This window comes from Carlito syrichta, unplaced genomic scaffold (genome assembly GCF_000164805.1).
Source record: "Carlito syrichta isolate Samal-C Ts95f unplaced genomic scaffold, Tarsius_syrichta-2.0.1 Scaffold310835, whole genome shotgun sequence".
Classification (NCBI taxonomy): domain Eukaryota; kingdom Metazoa; phylum Chordata; class Mammalia; order Primates; family Tarsiidae; genus Carlito; species Carlito syrichta.
Genome location: NW_007254931.1, coordinates 34,572 through 58,246, shown reverse-complemented (window position 1 = coordinate 58,246; position 23,675 = coordinate 34,572). Strand labels below are relative to the sequence as shown.

Below are 23,675 nucleotides of genomic sequence, written 5' to 3'. Positions count from 1 at the left end.
ATTTAGTCTTTTGAGTTACGGATTGCTTGGTTTAGGTCTGATAAATGAAGTGTGTTATGATATCCAGTAACACAAGTCAATACCCAGCATCATGAGTGGGCATTAAAATTTCCTTAGCGCTAAAGGAACAGTAATTCCTCACTTGGAAATTCTACAAGTGACAGTGATATATTAATTAAGCTTATTAGGTTAGACTATGTAATCTCACATGGTGATATTACCTCTCAACTCCCAAGCAGCAAAAACTGATTTTTGGAAGTAGGAGATGAAGCACACACACAAAAAAAATCTTAGAAATTACAGTGTTTTGTGGGCCCCCAGAGCTCAACTCTGCCCAATAAAATCTTATTATTTAGTATGTAATTTCTCTTGTTGGATTTCCTTTGGTATTCTTGAGAAGCATCGACCTTGAGTTCATGGAAGATACACACATTATGTGTAAGATTAGTGCTATAAAACTGTGGTAAATAGATGGCTGCTATTGGCGTACTTTTGATCTATGCTCAATTCCCAAGTCATATGGCAAATGGTGTTCTGTGCATCTTGGCGACTGTTGGCTGCCTTGTGGATGTTTTTAATTGATCTTCTTGCTTTTGTGTGTGACTTGGGCTTTGAAAATAAAATAGGAATAGTACATATTTTATTATTTAATCACATGAAAGTTATTTAACCTATCATTATGCCAAGTGTTGAAAGGAAAAATTGTTGATAATTTCTAAATGTACAGTGTAGTAGCTAGTTAAGTTAAATATTGTTTTCTCATATCTAGCAAAAAATAAAAGTTCACTAAAAATGTTTTTTAAGAAATTCAGTTTTTAATTTTTTTGGAAAAAGATAGGTTTTAATACTTTATGAAAATGGATTATATTGTTATTTATATTAATTTATATTTATATTTATATATTTATACTAATATATCAATTGCTAATTTGTGTATATGATTTGAAATATAATGTATATAAGTAAAAAATTAAATTAAAAGTTATTCGGCAAGTACAGTTGCAGAACTAAATTGAACATCAATAATAGCTCTTTAATTTTTAACTTTCAACTTAAATATTTTATTTGGCCATTCTAAAGCATTTGTTGAATAAAAAGAATAAGCTTTATACTTAGTCTTTTGTGTGTAAAGTTTAGATATATAAAGGGTACCCCCAAAAAACCAGAATTATCTTTTGGAGGGCAGGCCCCTTATAGTACAGGCTTTCCCTGCTAGGTAAGCGTTCTGGGAACCCACTGGCATCAGTGTACCAAGTAGCGTTGTTGTTGTAAGAGGTCACTTTTGGAGTCCATGAATTTTTTTGTGGGGGGATTCTTTCATTGCGTTTGCCCATTTCTTGATGGGTGGTTTATGAGTACACTTGGACACACTGGGCTGAGTGTTCAGCGGTTTTTCACCAAAAATGGCGTGACCTCTGTGCCCCACCCTCTCAATTTGCCCCATCTCACCTAGAGTACTTTTTTTTGTTTCCTGGATTTAAAAAGTCCTCAAAGGAAAAGCACTAAAAGGATTCAAAATTGATAAGTTCAAAAGCTGTTTTAAGCAGCATCTTGGTAGATGTATTGCCTCAAGTGGAGAGTACTTAGAGGTGACTGAAGTTTAAACACATAAAAATAAATATACATTTTTTTAAATAAGTAAATTCCAGGTTTTTTGGAGATCTCCTCTTGTACAGATAGTACATAAACAGACATGCACTATATTTTGTGGTGGTGGCATATGTTTATGTCTAAAAAGACTCTTCAAAGAGCTGTCAATAATAAAATGGCTGAGAAACACCAAGCATTGCTATAATTCAAATTCCCTGTAAGGTGCTATTTTAAAATACTTTATGAGTGCTAAAGAACATCTAGATGGAAGTCCTCAGTTTACTTTATAGTGGAGTTTGACAAAAGATGACAAATACTGCTGATGGCATGATTAAAGAGTTGTCAGATAGCCCCTGCTCTCCAGCTTCCACTGACCCAGATACAAAGGTGGGAAAGTATGTCCTCACCCTAGAAGGGTAATTGCTTACATTCTTAGCCATAGGCAAGGCTGCAGTCCTTTCTTTTGTATCATCATTTTCTTTGTGGAGTTATGCTCTTCTTGATTTTTCAGAGAAATTATTTTCTGTATTGACCTCGGTATATGTTTTCTCTTTTACACCTGCATGAAGTTGCTAGAGGGGTAATGAAAATAGAGGAAAATTTACGTTTATACAAATAGCACAATGACTTGTTCTTATAATGTATCTAATATGTAGTTCTGAAGTTCTGGCTTAATATTCAATTTATCACACTTTCTGATTGCTGTTGAGAGTTTGTGAGCGTGTCTGTGTGTGGAGGAGGGGAGACATCTTTAAGAAGCAAATGGAAAAGAGAAGTTAATTGAAATAAAATTTGGATAATATTGATTTACATTTGTCTTCATTTGACAAGTGCACCCTTCTTATTTTAAGTGTCATGAAGTATCTGTGGTAAGTTTTGTATTTTGAAAGATTCTTTTTCTTTTTTGTGTTAATAACTTGAAATGTTTTGATTAATTTTATAGATGTAGAGTTAATATCAACTTTTTATCACACATGGACACATCTGTTTAATCTTCTGGCCACACTCCTGAGGAAAGCTGCTGCCGTCTCTCTCCCATCTATCACCATGGCTTTGGCCAAGCACTGGGCGGCAGTGATTGGTAAGAAGATGCTCCCTCGTGCTTGGGGTCTTTCTCCTGATACAAATTAAGATAATCATTCCGAATTAGATATGCAAATTCACTAAAATTAATTAATTGTAGCATGGTATATGAAAGAGATATCAGAGGGCTTGCTTTGAGGAATTTGCAGTGTTCTTGAGGAGCCTCCAAAAAACATATTTTTGAAAAATTGAAACACATTTTAAGACATCATAAAAACAAGTAAGAAAAGTCTATGGTTTTATGAAGATACATATGAACTTATTATAAAACAATTAGATTTTCTTATGTTGGCATAGAAAATGGTCTTTTGACATATGTACAGTGTATGTGGGTAAATCTGCATATATAAAATCCTGTATATATGATAACATGGAAAGTAATAATAAAAATGTAGTTTAATCTCAAAACATCAGGATTTTCTTAGAGCCAAGAGTACAGTATAATTATTTTTATGTTTTTTATATAATAGTTGCCCACTAAAATAAATGATTATTTAAAAATAACTAGTCTTTAATTTTTCATAAAGTTTCCTAAATTTTAGCATAGCAAAAAGCTTTTTTTCTAACATAAGTAGTTATAACTAACACTTATGTTACCTTTAAAATAACCCATTTATTAAATGGATTTAAAATTGAGTTATTGTTAAGTTTCCAAGCTATCCTCTAATTTGGCTGACTGATTTTTTTAACATTTATTTTATTATTTGATCATTCTGTAAATTGAAATATGTTATAAAATTTTTAACGCAGGTGATAATTTTGAAGTAAGATTTATGGGAAATGCATATTCAACAAGAAACAGACTTGTTAGTTTCCTGGATATGGGAGTTCTGAGTCTCCTATACAGGGTGCAATGTTCATGTTGGATATAATTATTTTGCTAACAGAGACAAAAGTTGAGAGAAATTGACTGATTGAGATAAATTGAGATTTTCTTCTTATACACATTGAGGGAAAATTAGTGCATTACCTGAATCATCAATAATACTAAGCATGATGCTACTGCATGAGGCACCAAAGGCAGCTGGTCGAATCTGGCCTGCTATTTGTTTTGGCAAATAAAGTTTTTTTGGAACAAAGCCACACTCATTCATTTATGTATTGCCTGTGGCTGCCTTCATGCTATCAGAGTTGAGGTGAATAGTTGTGAGAAAGGTAATGACTTGCAAAGTGTGAAATATTAATATTTGCCCCTTTACAGAAGAAGTTTACTGACTCCTAACTTAAGCTTGTTAACCTGTTACTTTCCTGAGTGATAAAGTAAATACATATTAAGTTCAAAACCTTCCTTCAAAATATACACAGTTTATGTAAGTATAGTGATAATCAAAAGTAACATGTGTGAGAACATGGAACCAACTCTACTGCCCACCATAAATGGACTAGGGCATTACCTGAATCAGTACATATACATGATGGAGTATTTTCCATCATAAAGAACAAAATCATGAACTTCACAGCAAATTGGATGCAGTTAGAGACCATTATACTAAGTGATCTACCCAGAAACAAAGCCCTGAATACTGCAGTTCTCAATCATAAGTGGACCTTGAACATTAGCACAAAAGAGGGATCAGCAGTCACTGGGTACTGCTAGGGAAGGAAGGTAGGGAAGAGAGTGGAGGGCACATGACAACACAAAGGATACTTGAGTCTTTACCAAGGGAAGTGAGGGCCAATTAGAAGTCCAGACTTCACCGGCATGCAGCTTATTTATGTAGTTAATCCTCACTTGTACCCCACATTCCTGTAATGAAATAAAATTTAAAATAAATATGTAAATAAAGTAAGTTATGACATAAACACTTTGGATAGTAGTAATGTTAATGAAAACACAACTTAATGAGAATCACCATAGATATGCCATGATGTCATTTGTTTTTTAATCAATTTTCATCTCATCTGCCCGTTTACATTTAAAACATCATGTGGTCACTCATCTTGACTAAGATGTGGACAGAATTTAAAAGTACATAATTCTCATGAAACCTGACTGCTAAGTACATTATTTTTTTATGTAACTTAAATTTGTATATGTCTACATCTAAGTAAAAATTCTTATGGTTATAATTTTTACACAAGCATAAATCTAAAATAATGAAAAATCAAACATAAAATTATAAATCCAATGCTTTTTAAGTTAATGCAGTTAATGTAATATAACACTGTTATTTTGATTAAACTAAATCAGTGCTCACAATAGGAATTTAATAGTGACTGTGTCAGTCTCACTTTTTTTACGTTTGGCTTGCCTGTTCTTTCTACTCTGTGCTGTGTTTACAGATCAGTTCATAACCACTCATGTTCTATTTGAACTACTGTGAAATAAGTCTTACTTTTAAGTACTATTTGCCACCAACTTGTTTGAAAACAAACACAATCACACTTATTAGTTATTAGTTGGTAATGTAGATGATCAAAAGATAGGTACTTTGCCTTTGTTTTTTAAGGCTAGTACTGAAATTAAAATTAAAAAGTTAAAAATTCTCAAGACTTTGTGTATCCCAGTAGACTACAAACTCATATATATATATATAATCCTCTTATTTGGGGTCTTAGCAAATATTTGTTTATTTGCAATTGTAGACACATATTCTCTCTCTCTCTCTCTCTCTCTCTCTCTCTTTCTTCATATAAAGAAAACACATGTAATGAAAAATAGATTTTTTTACTCAGTATGTTGTCTGAATACTGTCTAAATTATTTTTAAACACTAGCTATATTCTTGTTATTCATGAACTATTGATAGTTCATCAGAAAAAAGTAAAGTGTAAACTTAATTACTCAAATCAATCTGATTTGCTTCTTCTTGGTTTAATTTTGAAGAAATTTTCAAGCATTTACATCTGAAATTGTTCTCTCTTTTAGATATGTTCTGCAAATGTGCGAGCTTGTCTATCACATGCCCTACCCTGTATTCTGCCAGCCTGCAGTTCCTTTCTATTCTCTTGACTGAAGAAGCGAAAAGGCATCTTCAGGAGAAGGGCAAAACAAGTTTATGCTACAGTCCGACAATGGCTTCACTTCTTGATAAAACTCAGGAAAATCAGAATTCTCTAGAACAACTTAATGAAGTAATTCTTCAGGTATGTGATTTCTTGGTTTTTCAAAACTTTGATTATTTAGTGTTTAAATGAATTGACTTTCTTGGTCTTGTTATATTTTTGTCATTCGAATTAAAAAGTGATTAATGCATATTATTATTGTTTAAATAATACAAATTTATAAAGTTAAACTAGCTATCTCCTCTCTAGTCCCATTCCTCTGATATTGATCAGATTTTTAATGAATATGATTTTAAAATTTGAAATGAAATATTACTAATCTAAATCTAGCAGTTTATCAAAGCAGTGTTTCATACTATAACCAAAATGGATGTATTTCAGGCGTGCAGTTGTAATTCAAGATTTATTGCCATTTTAAAGATATGTCTATATCTCTGAATATGTATTCTAAGTGACCTTTGATTTCTGTAAATGGGCTATATATTTTTGTGGGTGATTATGTGGATAGATAGGTAGACTTAGTTGGCATATTTGTGAGAAAATGTCCCCTATTCAAACTCCGCTGCCTTTTAGGTCTTACAAACTTATGTTTATAACCCTAAAATATGAACTAAGAATTTTATTAATTAAAAAGCATTCTAAGTCACAAAAGGTTTTGTTTTTGCTAACGGATTTAGGGGGTACATATTCAGGTTTGTTACATATGTATATTGCATAATGCTGGGATGTGGCCTTCTACTGAACCCCACCCAAATAGTGAACAGAGTGCCTAGCAGGTAGTTTTTCAACTCTCTTCTCCTTCCTTTTGGAGTCTCCAGTGTCTGTTGTTTCCATCTTTATGTTCATGTGTACCCAGTGTTTAATCCCCACTTATAAGTGGGAATGTACCATATTTGATTTTTTTGTTTCCACAGTAATTTACTAAAAATCACTAAAGTATTATTTTATCAGTAGACTAATAGTTTTTTAAAAACTAGAGGTATTTCCTAAGTTAAAGTTATGCATTGTTTTTTATAAATAGGAATATTTCTGAATTTTTTAATTTTTTTAAGTTGGAGTCTCACTCTGTCACCCAGACTGGAGTGCAGTGGCCGCTCCCGGCCACCGCAGCCTCGACCTGCTGGGCTCCGGCGATCCTTCCGCCTCAAGCCTTCCAAGTAGCCGGAACTACAGGCATGCGCTACCAAGCCCAGCTGATTTTTTGATTTATTGTAGAGATGAGGTCTTGCTGCCCAGGCGGGTCTCGAACCCATGGGCTCAGGCAATCCACTCACCTCAGCCTCCCATAGGCGTGAGATTACAGGCTGAGCCACCGAGCCCGGCTCTGAATTTTTTTTAATATTAGGAATTACTCTTTTTAATTATATGGTTTCATGATTTTTATCTTCTCACTGAAAGGTAGAAAAGTAGTAAAACTGGGTTTGCTTCAGCTTCCCAATAGGCCAGCCACATTTTACAAAGAAAGAAGGTTGTTCCTGCCTGCCAATTTGTTACAGTCCCTTTGTTGCTAAGAATTTGGAGATCTTCCCCCCTTTTTGCCTGTGAGAGTCATGGTCAACCAGTTATTTCAGGTATGACCACTTATACATTCTGAGCACCAACTTTGATTATGTTAAGATACAGAAAAGGCTGGTAGAAGAAGAAAAGAGGACACTCCCTGGTTCAGCTTGAAGCTGTCTTATGAATGTGTCACAGGGCTCCTCAGGAGATTTTGTCTCCCTTGTCTTGCAGAATCTGGCTGTCTTTCCTACACAGATAAGAAGCCTGACAAGGAGTCTGCCCACATTGTCTTATCTGTCTCCAGGAGCTCCTACAGAAGCCTAGACTTCTAGGGGGAAAAGAGTCCTCAAAACATTTCTCTAAAAACCACTTATTCTTGAGAGACCACAGCTTCCCTGTAGTTGCTGCCTCACTCCCATTCCACCCAGCTTTTCTTAATTGAAAATAAAAACTGTTGTTTTTCCCCGTTAGAACAGCAGACTTTATTTCCCAATGATTGTCTGATTTTGCACTTTAAAAAATATTGTAAGCAGGAAAACTGGAATTTGCACCTTTTCAAAAATCCCCCACCCTTATCCCTTAATCTAATTTGATTATAAGTTTTCTAACTTTGGCTTTGGTGGGGCACTCCTCTGCTGGAGAGCGTCCTTTGCAGTTGTCCTTGTGCTCCCCTCATTGGGAAATCTCAGTGGCTTTCCTCCAGAAGGGTACTGTGAGGACAGTGTGTTAGGCCCCTCCCTCCCCTGCCTAGGCCAAAGTGGCAAAGAACTCTGGAGGCCTGGCTGTGCATGAATGACTGTGGTTTCTGCACCAATCCTGCTGGATCTGGTGAAACATAAGACTTTCAACCAGGCCAAGCCAAGGCTATTTTATTTCCCAACCATTTTATCTTGTTAGTGGTGCTGTGCTTCAAGGACCTGTGATGAGACTCATGATATATGTGGATCCCTATAGGGTAATGACCCAGTTTATTGTAGTGTACATAGGAAAAACTCTGTGCCAGAGGAATTTACCTTGCCTTTATTTTTTTTATAATACTTTGGAATCTTATTCATTATAAAAGTTATTGTTAGTAAACTTTTGGGATTGCCTCTCAGCCAAAGAAAATAAGGTATCCTACAGCCAGCCACAGAATATCTCAATGATTTTCCTGATGGTTAGTTAATTTTCCTCTCTATTTCTTCTAAATTATGAAAGATGTATTTTGTGTGAATATGGATACATTAACCAGTTATTTAAACCATATTTTTAATAGATCATACTCTTTTTATTCATGTAAACATTAGAATATGGATACATGGCATTTGTTAGAAGGCCCAGGCAAGTTAAAAAAAAAAGAAAGTGAAGAGAGGAATTGTACCTATGGCATACCTATGAGAAAACAAGTGCTGAATGTAAAGTGGGACAGTTATTAATGGGCTTATTAAATTATAAACACTGTCTCCTTTGCCCTAAAGAGAGATGATATGTGAGTTAAATGTTATTAGAATATATTAAACAGCAGCATATTATCATAAATTCTATATATATCTTACTATATGTCCATGTAGACTGTAGGTTATGTCAAGATATATATGAAGCAAAATAAACTACAGTCTTTTATTCTTGAGGAAATACCATTCTAAAATTGATATCCTTCAAAAGTGTATATAAATTCTCTGTAAAACCATACTAAAAAAATATTTGATATGGCATCTTGGGCAAATCACTTCTTGTGATTCAGTTCTTCAAGTACAAAATGATAGGGTTATATTATATTATTGCTAAGTTTCAGCTACCTCTAAAATCTCCTTCCTCCTAAAAATTTTTTATATTGGAATTTATTTTTTACTTAATTTTATTTTAAAGATGCAGGATACAGTTCAGGGTTAGGTATATGAGTAATCGTTGTACAGGTAGAGTTTGAACCTTTCTTTGATTCCCACTTCGCCTAGTTTGAGATCAAGTACACTTATTGATGCTGTGTGCCCCCCTCTGTCCCCTGGCGGTTTCCAGCTACTGCCAATCCCTTTCCTTATAGTATTCTGGTAAATGCTTAGGGTCTGCTTAGGAGTGAGAACATGTGGTATTCAGTTCTTTGTTTCTGTGATAAATCACTGGGTATAGTAAGCTCTAAATCCATCCAAGTTGCTGCACAGTGCATAATTTTGTACTTCTTTATGCCTGCATAATATTCCATTGTATATATGTACTACATTATTTTTATCCAGTCCAGTTTCGATGGGCAGTATGGTTAGTTCCATGTTTTTGCTATTGTAAATAGTGCTGCAGTAAACATACATGTGCCATTATTTTTTTTGTAGAGTAATTTAAGTTCCTCTGGGTATATTCCTAGAAGGGGGATTGCTGGGTCGTATGGAAGGCCAATTTCTAGCTCTTTTAGGAATCGCCACACTGTGTTCCCTAGAGGCTGAATTTGTTTGCATTCCCAACAGTGTAGAAGCATTCTCTTCTTGGCAAGTTTGTGAATGTCTTCTCCCATTCTATAAGTTGCTTATTTACTTTTTTCAGTTTAATTAAGTCCCACTTATTTATTTTTGTTTTTGTTACATTTGCTTTTGGAATCTTAGCCATAAATTTTTTGTCTAGACCAATATTCAGAGCGTTTTTCCTAGATTTTCTTCAAGAATTTGATGGTCTCAGGTTTGACACGTAGGTCTTTAGTCCATCTGAGTTAATTTGTGTATATAGTGGGACATAGGGATCTGATTTGATGTTTCTGCATGTAGCTTTCCAATTTTCCCGCACCATTTGTTGAATAGTATATGTTTTTGTCTGCTTTGTGAAAGGTCAGTTGGTTGTAGGTATTTGAGTTTATCTCTGAGACTTATATTTTGTTCCATTGGTCCATGTGTCTGTCCTTGTACCAGTACTACGCTGTTTGCAAGCAGTATATCTGGCAAAGGAATAATATCCAGAATCTACAAAGAACACAAACAAATCAGAAAGAAAAAAACGAATTATCTCATTAAAAAGTTGGCAAATGACATGAACAGACATCTTTCAAAAGAAGACATACAAATGGCCAACAAACATGAAAAAATGCTCAACATCACTAATCATCAGAGAAATGCAAATTAAAACCACAATGGGATACCACCTTTCACCAGTCAGAATGGCCATTATTTTTAAAGATTAAAAAACAATAGATGTTGGTGCAGATGCAGTGAAAAAGGAATGCTTATACACTGTTGGTAGAAATGTAAATTAGTACAACCTCTATGGAAATCAGTTTGAAGATTTCTCAAAGAACTAAAAGTAGGTCTACCATTTGATCTAACAATCTTTCTACTTGGTACCTATCCAAAGGAAGAGAGGTCTTTATACAGAAATGCCACTTAAACTCACATGTCTATGGTGCATAGTTCATAGTTGCAAAGATGTGGAATCAACCTAAATGCCCATCAGCTAGTAATGGATAATGAAAATGTGGTATACATACCACCACCACCACCGAATACTATCCAGCCATAAGAAAGAACAAAATAATGTATTGCAGCAACGTGGATGGATTTGGAGACCATTATACTAAAGGAAGTAACATATAAATGGAAAACAAAACACCACATGTTCTCATACGTGAGAGCTAAGCTAAGGGTTGGCGGAGGACATAGGAGACTCCGAATGGGGAGGATGGGAAGGTGGGGAGGATGGGAAGGGGGAAAGGATGAAAAATGACCTCTCAGGAACAATGTGCATCAGCGGGGGTGATGGGTACACTTAAAACCCAGACTTCTTCACCACCATACAAACAAAAATAATTTTTTTGAAATAAAGAAAAAAGAAAATGTCTTGGGGAGTATATTTTAAATGGCTACTTTACAGCATTGTTCCATAGAGGGTGCATGTTGAAATTACCCAAATTTATATTCGAAATCATGTGAAGTTTATTTTTTCATGCATTTGCTTTTAAGTGGTTTTAGAGTCAAAATATTTTCTAAGAAACTAATAGAGATGTTACCTTCCCTAGTTCGTAGAGATATAGTAGTCCCCCCTTACCTGTGGTTTCACCTTTTGTTTGTTGTCTGTAGTCAACTGCAATCTAACAGTATTAAATGGATATTTAATGAATTTATTAATGATATACACAGTTCCTAAGTTTTAAATTGCACACGATTCTGAGTAGCATGATGAAATCTCTTTCCATACCACCTGGGATGTGAATCATCCCTTTGTCCAATGTACAGACTAACTGCCTGTTGTCACTTAGTAGTCATCTTGGTTATCAGATCAGCAGATCAAAAGGGGAAGAAGGATGAGTACAGTATAATAGAATATTTTAAGAGAGAGAGAAGAGACCACATTCACATAGCTTTTATTACACTGTGTTGTTACACTTTTTCTTTTTTATTATTACATTTCTGTTAACCTCTTACTGTGCCTAATTTATAAATTAAACTTCATCATAGTTGCATATGTATAGGAAATATCATAGTATACATAGGGTTTGGTGTTACTTGTGGTTTTAGACATCCACTGGGGGTCTTGTAATGCATCCCCAATGATAAGGGGGAATAAAGCATATACTCAGTACGTTTTATTTGCAAACACATGTAGATAGCAAGTTTAATAAAAATCTCAGTATGTGTAATAGATTTTGTCTAATTAATTTTGTTCTTGGTGATAGTTGTATCACATTTGCACTTATATTTAGTGAATGGTAAAATTCAAGGGCAAATCTGTTGAAGAGAAGACTTAGTTAAGATACTACTGTGTTGATGAATGTTCACTGTAATTAGAAAACCTATTCTTTACATTAAGTACCTTTTGAAAAGGAAGCAAAAAATTTTTGACCTAAAATATCCTATATCATTTAACATACAGAAGGAATTAATCTAGAAAAAGCATAGCATTTAAATAAATTTGGTTGATGAGAAGACATTATTTTTTGTTCTGTGTCTTCTTGATTTGTTCATCTCTTTTTGTATATTTGCTCACCCAGTAGCTGGTTATATGTCACTTGGATATATTCTCAGCTTCCTACCTCCAGGCTTCTCACTTCCAGCCATGTCTACCTGCTCTGAGTATAGATGTTCAATTTCTTTTCAGTCTACCATAAATACTCTAAGAAGTGAAAGAAGTTCAATCCTTTACTCCGACTTTCCTTCAGTATGTGTTTGAAAGTATGCGAATTTACCATAGGTTAGTCCTGATTTTTTGTTTCTTTGTTTGTTCTTAGTTTTTGACTTTTACATCAGTTTTACCATATATACATTTTGGAACACCAAACAGTTATATAATGTAAACTTTTACTAAAAGTAGGAGACTCCCACCTTCATTCTCTTATTTTCTCAGGGGTGACCACTTATACCTTGTTTGGCTACTTATTTTGTAGTTTCCCATTCATGTCTCTAAATAACATGCTTATATTCTTTTATCTTGACATTTTCAGTTTCAGACATAGTTTGTTAAATTCATATGCTTTTATTCCATTTCCATGCCTGTGCACTTGCCTGCCAAAATGAGTTCCCTACTCATTCCCCTAGTGTTGATATTCCCTAACACTGATTAGAGAATAGGCCTCATGAACAGTGTTAAATCTGTGACTGTGTTATCCACACTTGAACCGTGGTGCAGACAGTGTATAACTTTCTTTTCCTGCACAGCTTTTGTTTTCTGTTGAGGTAATTATTGTATTGCTTAATTTTCTGACTTTTCTGTTATCACCTATAAGCTCTGTGCTCTGCTAGTAACTAAATGTCCTCTCAGTGTGTTCAGAATCGTCAGAACTTACATCACTTCATCTTCTGGAAAAACTCTCTCCCAGTTCCTTCCAACTTACTTGGTGCTCATTCTCATCCTGGGATCTCCTATCACCTTGTTCCTAGGGAACTCCTTCACCTCATTGCTGTGTGCAGTCTCCTGCATCCTGTCCTCTATCTATCTCTTGTGTCCTTCTCTGGCTGACACTCACCTTTTGGTAGAGAGTCTGTTATCCTATAGCTTCCAGAGAAAAGGTACAGAGGAGGTTTTTTTTGAGATCTACAGATATGAAAATCTTTATCTACCTTACATCTAATGTATAGTTTAACTAATGAGAATTCTGGATTGGAAATAATTTACTTCAGAATTTAGAAGTCATCATCTTCTTCGCTTAAATTTCAAGTGTTACTATAGAAAATTCTGAAGCCATTAGGGTTTCTCATTTCTCTATCCCTGGAAGTTTTTAGAATCTTTCCTCTTCACTAGTATTCTAAAATTTTCTGATGAAGTATTGAGGTGTCTATCTGTTTTATCCATTGAGCTGGGGTCTCTTGGGGGTTCAGTCTATCTGTAAACTTACATGGTTTGAATTACTTGATTGACATTCCTTCCATTTTATGTGCTCTGTATGTTTGGAACTCCTATTAAGTTTTCTTCCTCCTACATAATCTCTCTTTCCTGTCTTTTCTCTATTTTAGTTTCCATTTTCTGATTAGGGGGTTTTCTTGGGTGTTGATAATCTTGGTTATCTGTTCCATCTAGATTGGGAGACTTCAAGCAGATTAGCAGCCCTGAGCACATGAGTGGAGCTTGTCTGCTAAAAGCTCTACTGCGCAAAGAGACTGACAGGGGTTATTTTGTGAACTTGTCAGATTTCCTAGATAAGAGTCTTCTTGTCTCTTACCTGGAAATGAAAACCCAACTGCCAAGTGTTGTGTAGCAAAGTCAGTGAAGAGAGCTGGGGTCTCGGTTTAGTTTGCACCATTTCACTTAATCCTTCATGTTTTTAGTAGAATACCCTTACCCTCAAATGTGCCTAGTCTCTGTCAGTCCAGAATACTACTTATTTATCCTCTCTTGAGACTAAACATCCAGGTTTTTGCAAGGGCTGAGAGGAGGAGAGGTTTGGCTGCACAGAAATCTGTGGGTGGTGGGCAGAATCTGGGAGTCAGATTGCTTCTTAGAGGCTTTTCAAATGATCCTCCATGACCCTCACTTCCAGGGGTATCTGGTACTAAACTTCCTCAACCTTGGGCAGTTCAGTGGATAGAATGGGGTAGTTTCAGCTTTTCCCACTTACCACATAGAATTCAGGATTCTGGAACCTAGTACACTTGCCACTCACTGATCTGTCTTCTAGTTACTAGGCATTTGCTGTGTGTATGTTTGTATGTGTGTAATCCCATTTTTTGTCATTTTAATGGGATTTCAAAAGGGAAAGATGCATCTGTGCACATAAGTTTTCTGAGAAATTTTACTTGCCCTCTCCCCAATTGTTACCTATTGTAGGTGGTTAGTACTTTTCAGTGTGATCAATTTGGTTTTCCTCAAATCACTAATACATCAATAAGATTGTATATGAGAGTGATTTTCCTACAAATGGTGAGGATTATATTTGTAGACAAATCCAAAGTCTCATAGGTATCTATAATGATAATACCCCAGATATATTTATTATCCTATAATACTCCCCTACCTTTTTCCCCCTTTATCTTCATAGTTACACTCAGCGTGATCCTTATCATGGACCCCTGGCTCTGGGCATTTAACATCTAATCCATTGGCTAAATAGGTACCTGCCTGGTCCGCAGCAGTAGCCTACATGAAATGTTTAAGATGGAATTGTTAGCCCTGGTGGTTAGGCTGTGAGTGCCCCCACTGTGCAAGGTCCCCCAATCATATTACCAAGCATAGTCCAGTCAGAAAATGTAAGAGGGTGATTATTCTGTACTGTATTTCAAGTGAAATTGTAGAGTTTAAGTTTAATTTTAATAATGATATGATAAAGCTTGAATCATTTTGAAAATTTACTGATAAAAGTTATAAATTTTAATTATATCTAATATTTATAAAGCAAATGAGAAACATCTGGATTTTCAAGTTAGAATTTATGGACCCTTTGAAAGTGCAATAAAAATTTTTGCTTCTATCCACATGAAGTCTTACCACCAAAAGTCGAACCTGTATCTAGTCAAGCTTTTCTTTTGAGCTAAAACATCCAGGAAATACAAAGGAGAAAAGATAAGTTAGACATCAACATGAGGAAGCAAACAGACAAATCTCGAATTTGGAGCATTCTGTAAGATGCTTGATTGGTTTAGTCAAAAGTCCAATAACATGAGGGGCCCAACAGCAATAACACAATAGTTTTAATAGTCATGGGGAGAGGGAGTTGGTGCTCTAGATGTAGGAGATATGACATGTAGCTATGATGTGAGGATTTCTTTTTAATTTAATTTTAAAGATGCAGGATACAATTCAGGATTAGGTATACAAGTGGACATAGTACAGGTAAAGGTTGGGTGGGCCTCCACTTTGCCTAGTTTGAGCTCAGATTCCCCTATTGATGTTGTGTCCCCCCTACTCTTCCCCAGCAGTATCCCTCTACTGCCAATCCCTTTCTTATAGTATTATGGTAAATGTTCAGGGTCCGCTTATGAGTGAGAACATGCGGTACTCAGTTCTTAGTATCTGTGATATACTAAGCATACTCAGTATAGTAACACCGAGTATTACTGACTCTAAATCCATCCAAGTGGCTGCGAAGTCCAAATGTTTGTCTTTCTTTATGGCTGCGTAATATTCCATTGTGTATATGTATTACATTTTTTTAAATCCAGTCCGGTTTCAATGGGCAGAAAAGTTGGTTCCATGTTTTCGCTATTGTGAATAGCACTGCAATAAACATGGATGTGCAGGTATCTTTTTTGTAGAATGCTTTGAGTTACTCTGGGTATATTTGTAGAATGCTTTGAGTTACTCTGGGTATATTCCAATTAGGGGAATTGCCAGGTCATAATGGAAGGTCATTTTCTCATTCTTTTAGGAATTGTTTTCCACTGTTTTCCACAGAGGTTGAACTAGTTTGCATTCCCACCAGCAGTGTAGAAGTGTTCCCTTTTCTCTGCATCCTCATCAGCATCTGTTGTTGTTTATTTTATTAATGATGACCGTTCTTACTGGGGTTAGGTGCTATTTCCATGTGGTTTTGATTTGCATTTCTGTGATGGTTAGTGAGTCTGAGTACTTTTTCATGTGTCTGTTGGCTGCCCGTATATCTTCTTTTGAGAAGTGTCTATTCATGTCTTTGCCCACTTTTTACTGGGCTGTTTGTTTTTTTCCTTTTGGCATGTTTGAGTTCCTTGTAGATCATGGATGTTAGGCCTTTGTCAGATATACAGTTGGCAAATATTTTTTTCCTGTTCTGTGGGCTGTCTCCCTGCTCTCTTGATGGTTTCTTTTGTTTTGCAGAAACTTTCAGTTTAACGAGGACCCACTTGTCTATCTTACCTCTTATGGCATGAACACCTGAGATTTTGATCAGGAATTGGTTGCCTTCTTTGATTTCTTTAAGGGTGTCTCCTGCATTTTCTAAGATTCTTATAGTTTGAGGTTTTATATTTAGATCTTTGATCCATTTAGAGTTGATTTTTGTGTATGGCGATAGGTAGGGGTCTTGTTTCAATCTTCTGCATGTGGTCAGCCAGTTTTCCCAGCACCATTTACTGTATATTTTCTCCTCTCCCCTGTGGCTGTTGGTGAAGGCTTTGTTGAAGATGAGTTGGTTGAGAAATTGAGGTTTTGCTTCCAGAATCTCTAAGCGAACTGCTTTAATTAGTTGCACATGTGCGTGCAAACACACACACACACACACACACACACACACACACACACACACACACAATGCCCTGGTGAATTTTAGTGAGTACATAAAGCTTTTTTTTTTTTCTGTAGATGATAAGTGAGTCTTTAAGAATGATTGCTGTTCTTGCCTATATTATAAAATTCTTACAGAGTCTAATTTCAGAGCATTCTCAAATATTGATGATTTGTCAAATTTCAGTGATTTTCACATGATAACTGAAACCTAGCAGTATCTTTTAAATAGGAAATATCTTTTATTCACAATAGTTTTGCTACAGATTAAATTTTTCTTCAAGGTAGTTTGATCTGTATTCTCTGCAGTGCTATGAAGGAAAATCCTCCAAAGATCTTCTGAAAGGAGTTGCTGCAAATGCATTGATGTCACTTCTGGCTGTCAGTAGAAGAGCACAGAAACATGCTTTGAAAGGTGAGCCACTTGGCACGTTAACTGGTTTTATGGCATATTGCCAATTCAGATATTTTGCTGCTTGTTCATTTTAATTTTCTTTGACTTCAAAATGTAAAGAAATTATGGTATAATCTCTTGAAAAAATATTTTTTCATACAGAAATACAGTAAATATGCATTACTTTTTAAAATAAAAAGAGTATGCCTGTAGATTATTTCTTGTTTAATGTATAATGACTCTTACTGTAGAGAATCTATATCTAAATATTAGATCAGCTAAAAGAAGTAACACACTACTCAGTTTCGTGATAATGAAATATTAGTACCCACAAGCACATACTGCATACCTGAAAAAAAAATATATATAGTTTTGTTACAAAAACAAGAGCATCAGATGATCCTGTATTTTCATATTTTCCCCTGAGAGTGCTGCAATTTCTCATCTGGGCATCAGGGAACACAAGTCTGAGAGTTGAAAGAAAATAACAACAACATCAAGTTCATTAGTTTCAATTGCTATTTGCTACTAAAACAAATTATGCATGCCTCAAGTCATAAATTAGATTTGGGGTGTATCTTACTATGAACTGAAAACAAATGAACTTCAGCATTGGCATTGTAGTTTCTTACTTTTCCCCACCTCTGATTCATTAATCTCTCACTGAAAATACTGACATGAAGTGGGTCAGAAACACAAAATGTTATTTTTTTGAGAATCTGATGTTGTATGTGGTTTTTATTTATTTGAAAATAGAATATTCCTTTGACTGCTACAGATTTTGTCTTTCAGCCGGTCTCATAGACAACTGCGTGGAGCAGATGAAGCACATTAATGCACAACTGAACCTGGACACTCTGAGGCCTGGGAAAGCAGCATTGAGAAAAAAGGTAGAATTCTGAGATGAGGGAAATGTTGTGCATAAGAGACCATCTCTCCAGTTCCCTGTGCCTGTAAATAAACACAAGGTTCAAATGAGTATCTGATTTAGAAGAAAGGTACAGTTAGATAAGTTATTGAAATTTTTACATTAGCAGGTTGCTGGGAGTTTTTGGTCTTAATTCTCACTTGAAGATCTTTAGCTGACATTTATATATTATGTGTTTTTGTTATTGTAAACATTTTGAAATATCCACATGTCCATGCTATTATACAAGATAAATTTTTTACCCTAAAAAAAAAAGAAAATCTTTCTCTCAAAACTAGCATAGGATGACTAGAAATGAGACCTATAACAACTATAATTTATCAAGTGTTTTCTGTATGTCAGGCACTTTGCAAACATTGTATATATATTATCTCATGAATAGACACCCATGACAGCACAGTCACACAGCTGGTAATTGATGAAGCTAGTATTTGCCCCTGTATCTGGGTGGTTGCAGAGCTGGTATTCCTAATCTCTGTTTATCTCTTTCCATGACTTCTGAATATCTCTTCTAGCACTGAGTCTGCTGGACTCATGTTTAAACTTATGTTCATGTAAACTCAAAATAATATAGTTATTATGTAATAGATATAGTTAATAATATCTATGGTTAATAAGATGTCACCCACTTATTCAGCAAATGAATGTGTGTGGGTATGTGTAAATATATAAGTATTGTTTATAACCCCTCTCTCTGTGTAGGTAAGGCCATTATAGCAGCATTCTATGTAGTAACTAGTTCCTGTTGCATTTAATAGGAAACTGAGCCAAAGCCTTATTTAATAATTTAATTGATGTTCATCAGGTTTTTTTTTTTTTGCCTTTTTTCCTTTTTTCTCTCTAGTCAAAGGCCCTTACTTCATCATTGAGAAAGTCAGCCAACACCTAATATGACTGAAAACCTGTCAGTACCTGCCTCACTTTATTGAGATGAAGCATGGAGGCTATCATATATCCGAGTTCTTCCATGCTTGATAGAACAGAAATAGCTTTTTCGAGGTGGATACGCTTCTTGAGCTATGGTCATCTTTCAGAGATCATTAGCTTGACAGTCCCCTCAAAGTTATGGTGTTCAGGCATGATTAGGACACAGATGCACTGTACTGTGACCCAAAGGGGGAGGGAATTACTATATATAAAAAGTGGGATATGCTGTTGCATTCACATTTTTCAACTGCTTTCTATTTAAACAGGAGGATGGTGTTATTAAAGAGTTAAGCATAGCCATGCAGCTCCTAAGAAACTGTCTCTATCAAAATGAAGACTGTAAAGTAAGTAGAGCTACTTTTCAAAATTTGATAGTAGTGCCGGTATTAAACAGTTTAGTTTTTATATGAGGCAATATAGTAGGAAAAATGGAAAACTCTTTGAATTTTAATTTTTTAGATGCACAGTTGATTGATCCTTAAACTCGATGTTAGTTCTTGGAAGTGAATGTATCTAATCTTGTTATTTATCAACACTGATTACATTTCTTGTTTATATCAGTGTTTTTACTTCAACTTTGTCATTGAAACTTTAACTTCACCAACTTCAGCCTCATTCTGTACTGTTATGCATTTTAGATGTTTCTCTACTAGAATGGATGAATGGCCGGGCATGTCTTATTGTGAATTTTTTTCAAAGAGGGTTGTCAGAACAACTCTCCAATGGAGTAAGTGGAGGTATCTATTCCTATTAGAAAGGATGAATGTGTTTCCTGCTTCAGAATAGAAAATACAGCTGCTGCCTATTGTGGCCATATATACATCTCAAGCAAGTTCCTTCCTTCTGGTTTTGCTGGCTCCCTGTGACTGTTTGCATAGCTCCTCTGTCTGAAAATCATTGAGATAGTTTGCTTTTTCTGTAAGCATTAATGCTGTCATTTTAAACCATTGTATTAATACTATTAAAGAGGATATTATCTTTTGAACATTTTGATTTGCTTTGCCTATAGTGATACAACACTTTTGAAATAGTTTTGTCTTAATACAGAAATACTATGGAAAAATCTGTAATGCAGACATAAATTTTAGAAGCTTGCTTTCTTCTTAAACTTTTACTTTTCTTGCTCTTGTGGTAGAACTGGAAAAAATATATTACATACATCTGGAAAATGAACATGTATTTCTTAAGCCATATTAGATAAAAAGATACATGACTAATAATTTATATTTCAAAACAGTTTGCTGGGAATTAAGTATTTATTTATATATTTCATTAAAATTCCTGGTATATGAACTGATATAAACTTTTTCTCAAAATAGAGATGTCATTTACTAAATTTATGATTCCATCATGCTAAATATTATCCTTGTGACTAGGTGTGCCATTGATCTTTATGTGTATATGTAAGTATATAAATTTCATATGTGTGTGCAGTGAATATTCATCCATAGTACCTTGTTCAGAGAGTACTCTGGAACACTTTAAAGCTATGATCTACTTATAAAGATTAATGAAATGCTCGTTGGGAACATAGTGCTCAATTTGTATCATATTAGCCATTTATAAAAGTGTAATCTCTCAATAAGTCAAACCATTTCTGCATTTCTAAGTTGCTTAATAAGGAGTAAATCCAAAGAAGAATATTTAGGTTACTCTTGAGTATAAATATAGCCTCTGGAGGCAGAGATTCCTAATTTCTATTCCAGCTTGCCTGAGGTGTATGGCATGTTCCCGTCACTATTGTAGTAATTCATCAGGTCGCCCACCACTGCCCCACCCTGGTGTTTACATACATATAACTTTAAAGGAAGGATCCTGGTGGCTGTGAGGTAAATGGATTAAACAACAGACAAGGTTAGAGGGAGGGGACTGTCATAGTCCAGACAAGAGATGATGAGACCTTAACTTGGGCAGGTAGAAATGAGAAGAAGAATAAATTTGAAGTAATGAGGAGAAAGAAGAGAAATGAATATTTCCAGGCTCCAGTTTTCAGCCACTTAGCTATGCAAGAGTATTTCTCCAGGAGTGAGAAATCCCATATTCACGTTGGCACATGCTAGTGTCAAGTGTCTTTGGGACATCCAGGTGGAAAAGGGCTTATCCTCAGTAGTTTATATGGATCTGGGACTCTGAGGAGCTGTACAGGCTGGGATATTAGGAGTTATCAGTGTATAGTGGTGTTTGTAGCCATAACTGTAGTTGAAATTTCCCAAGAGAATATATTGAAAGCCTAGGTCTTGTCTTTGGAAAATATGAACATTGAAGAGAGGGTAGAAGATAACTAAAAGGGGAATGCTGGAGAAAGAATTTGGAGACAATCCAGGATAGAGCAGCACTGTGGAAATGAAGAAAAAGGAGGCCAACTGTGCTCATATCTGTAATCCCAGCAGTTTGGGAGGCCAAATTCAGGAGTTCAAGACCAGCCTGGGCAACATAGCAAGGGACCCTATCTCTTAAGAAAAAGAAAAAGTAGCAAAGAAAAAAAAGACCTGCAGCAAATGCCACAGTGCCTGAGGGATGGCAACTACAAAAGTAGGAGTAGCCTCAATAGAATCATTAGGGCAGAAAATAAATTGAAATGAGTTGAAGATTAAATGTGAAATGGGGAGATGACAGCCATAAGGAAGCTTAGTCATGACATATGGGATTAAAAGAGGTTAGTATGCTTTTTCTCCTAACATATAAACTGCTTCAGTATAAATGGAGAAATGAACAAATTGGGTACTAGTTATTAAAGAAATAGGAAGAAAGAACTACTCAGTGGATAAAGATCCCTGAGGTGGCAAGAGGGGCTGTTTCAGAACAGATGGATGCATCAATCTCTAACAAAAAGAGCAACATCTGATCCTCACTGCGACTGACAGGAAAGATGGACAAATAAAAATACAGGTAAACTGTGTGGATGGAATGGCTGAATAGATAAAGGAGTTTATATCTACTGGTTTCTGTCTTCTCTGTGAAATAGTAAGCAAGGTCAACTGCTGCAGATGTGGGGCTGTGCCAAGCTTGCAGAGAGTGGCACACCTGGGGAAGAATGTTGAGAATGGCCACAAGGCTTATGGAGAGTGATGACCATTGGGAATAACTTTCGATCCTATTTTGCCACTTAATGCTACATAAAATTGTATATTTATGTGCATGCATACACATGTACACATGGATCTTCAAATTACCTAGTAATTCCTGCTCATTTAAGAAAGATATTGCCATACTAACTGCAAACAGCCATATTTTATCTATAATATCATCCCATTGGTAACTGATCTTTGTAATAAAAGACTATGAGTTATTCAAGAATTTATTGATTTAGCATAATCTTTAGACTGAATTTTGCAATACTCAAATTACTTAAAACCAATAATTTACTTCTACATACATATACACACACACACATACACACACACACACACACACACACACACACACACGGCATGGAGGGAGGGAGGGAGAGACAGGGCAGGGAAGAGGGACCCAGAATTAATCAGAAGAATGTTTACTTAACTAGAAATTCTCATTTCTTGACCATATCATAGCATTATAAGAGTTAATTCAATGTGAGATGTCACTTTCCTGCTAAATTTACATATTACAGAAGCTGTTTTATGTGTTTCTAACCTAAGTAGAATATTTAACTGCCCTGGTGTTGAATGGACTTTTTGAGTCTGGTAGGGCTCGTGGTCAGGATGGCCACGTGGGGAACCCTGTGGCCTGCAGTGAAGTGTAGGATCCATCCTCAGGATTCTGATGCCCTCTCATACTAATTAGAACAAAGATAAATTCAATTTTTGTTTTATGTTAGTGACAATTTTTTTGGTTTTGATTTTAGTTATATATTTTTATATGTTCAGACTAATGCTATCTTTATTTCCTTCCCATGACAGAAAGCTACTCTGAGAGCTCATCTTGTCCCTGTCTTACACTCTCTCTGGCCTTGGCTTTTGATGGATGACTCACTGATGCAAATTGCCCTGCAGCTACTTTGTGTTTATACTGCAAATTTTCCAAATGGTAAACAGAATCCAATATTGCCTTTCAATATTGTACTAAAAGATAATTTTTATAAATGTTGTTAAGGTGGACTGGTAAAACCAACACATTTTTGAAATGTTTCTCTTATTTATTGAGGATATGTTGGTCAAAGGTGGGGTTTCTTTTAGCTGTTATAAGAGCAGACAGATATTTTAGCATATGTTTGTTGATACGGGAGTCATTAGACCAGCACAGAGAATAGAGGAGAAACTGGCCTGATTATGTGGAATGGGAAATTGAGTTTAATAGGAAAATTGGGAGAGTGAAAATTGTGATGTAAGACCTTAAAAGCCAGGAAAGTTAAAACTTTTTATAAATTCTCGAACAGAAGCCTGGCACGATGAAAGTTAGTTCTCAGAGCAGTTTATCTGGTGATAGTTGATAGATATCACTGGGCTTCCTCTTTCATTCATTCACCTGGTAGACATTGAGAGCCTACTTTGGGTCATGCATTAGTGAGAGTGACCTGAAATATGAGAAGAGGACAGATCGCATAGGGCCTCAGGTCAGATTAAGGAGTTTGGATTTTTATTCAAGTGTAACAGGGTGCCACTGGATGTCTTAAGTTGGAGAACGGCATGATCCAATTTGTGTTTGAGAAAGATCACTCTGGGTGGGGTGTGGAGAATGAATGGGGCAT

The 23,675-nt window shown here is 35.5% G+C and overlaps 1 protein-coding gene across 1 annotated transcript in view; it reads left to right on the top strand.

Annotated features, from left to right (window-relative positions):
• Window positions 1-23,675, top strand: part of RTTN (rotatin) — a 109,472-nt gene that overhangs the window by 69,718 nt on the left and 16,079 nt on the right. The window contains exons 14-19 of the mRNA XM_008068419.2: window positions 2,534-2,671; window positions 5,542-5,759; window positions 17,067-17,172; window positions 17,944-18,041; window positions 19,273-19,350; window positions 22,888-23,014. Coding sequence (XP_008066610.2) covers window positions 2,534-2,671; window positions 5,542-5,759; window positions 17,067-17,172; window positions 17,944-18,041; window positions 19,273-19,350; window positions 22,888-23,014 — 765 coding nt within the window. The remainder of the gene's footprint in view (window positions 1-2,533; window positions 2,672-5,541; window positions 5,760-17,066; window positions 17,173-17,943; window positions 18,042-19,272; window positions 19,351-22,887; window positions 23,015-23,675) is intronic.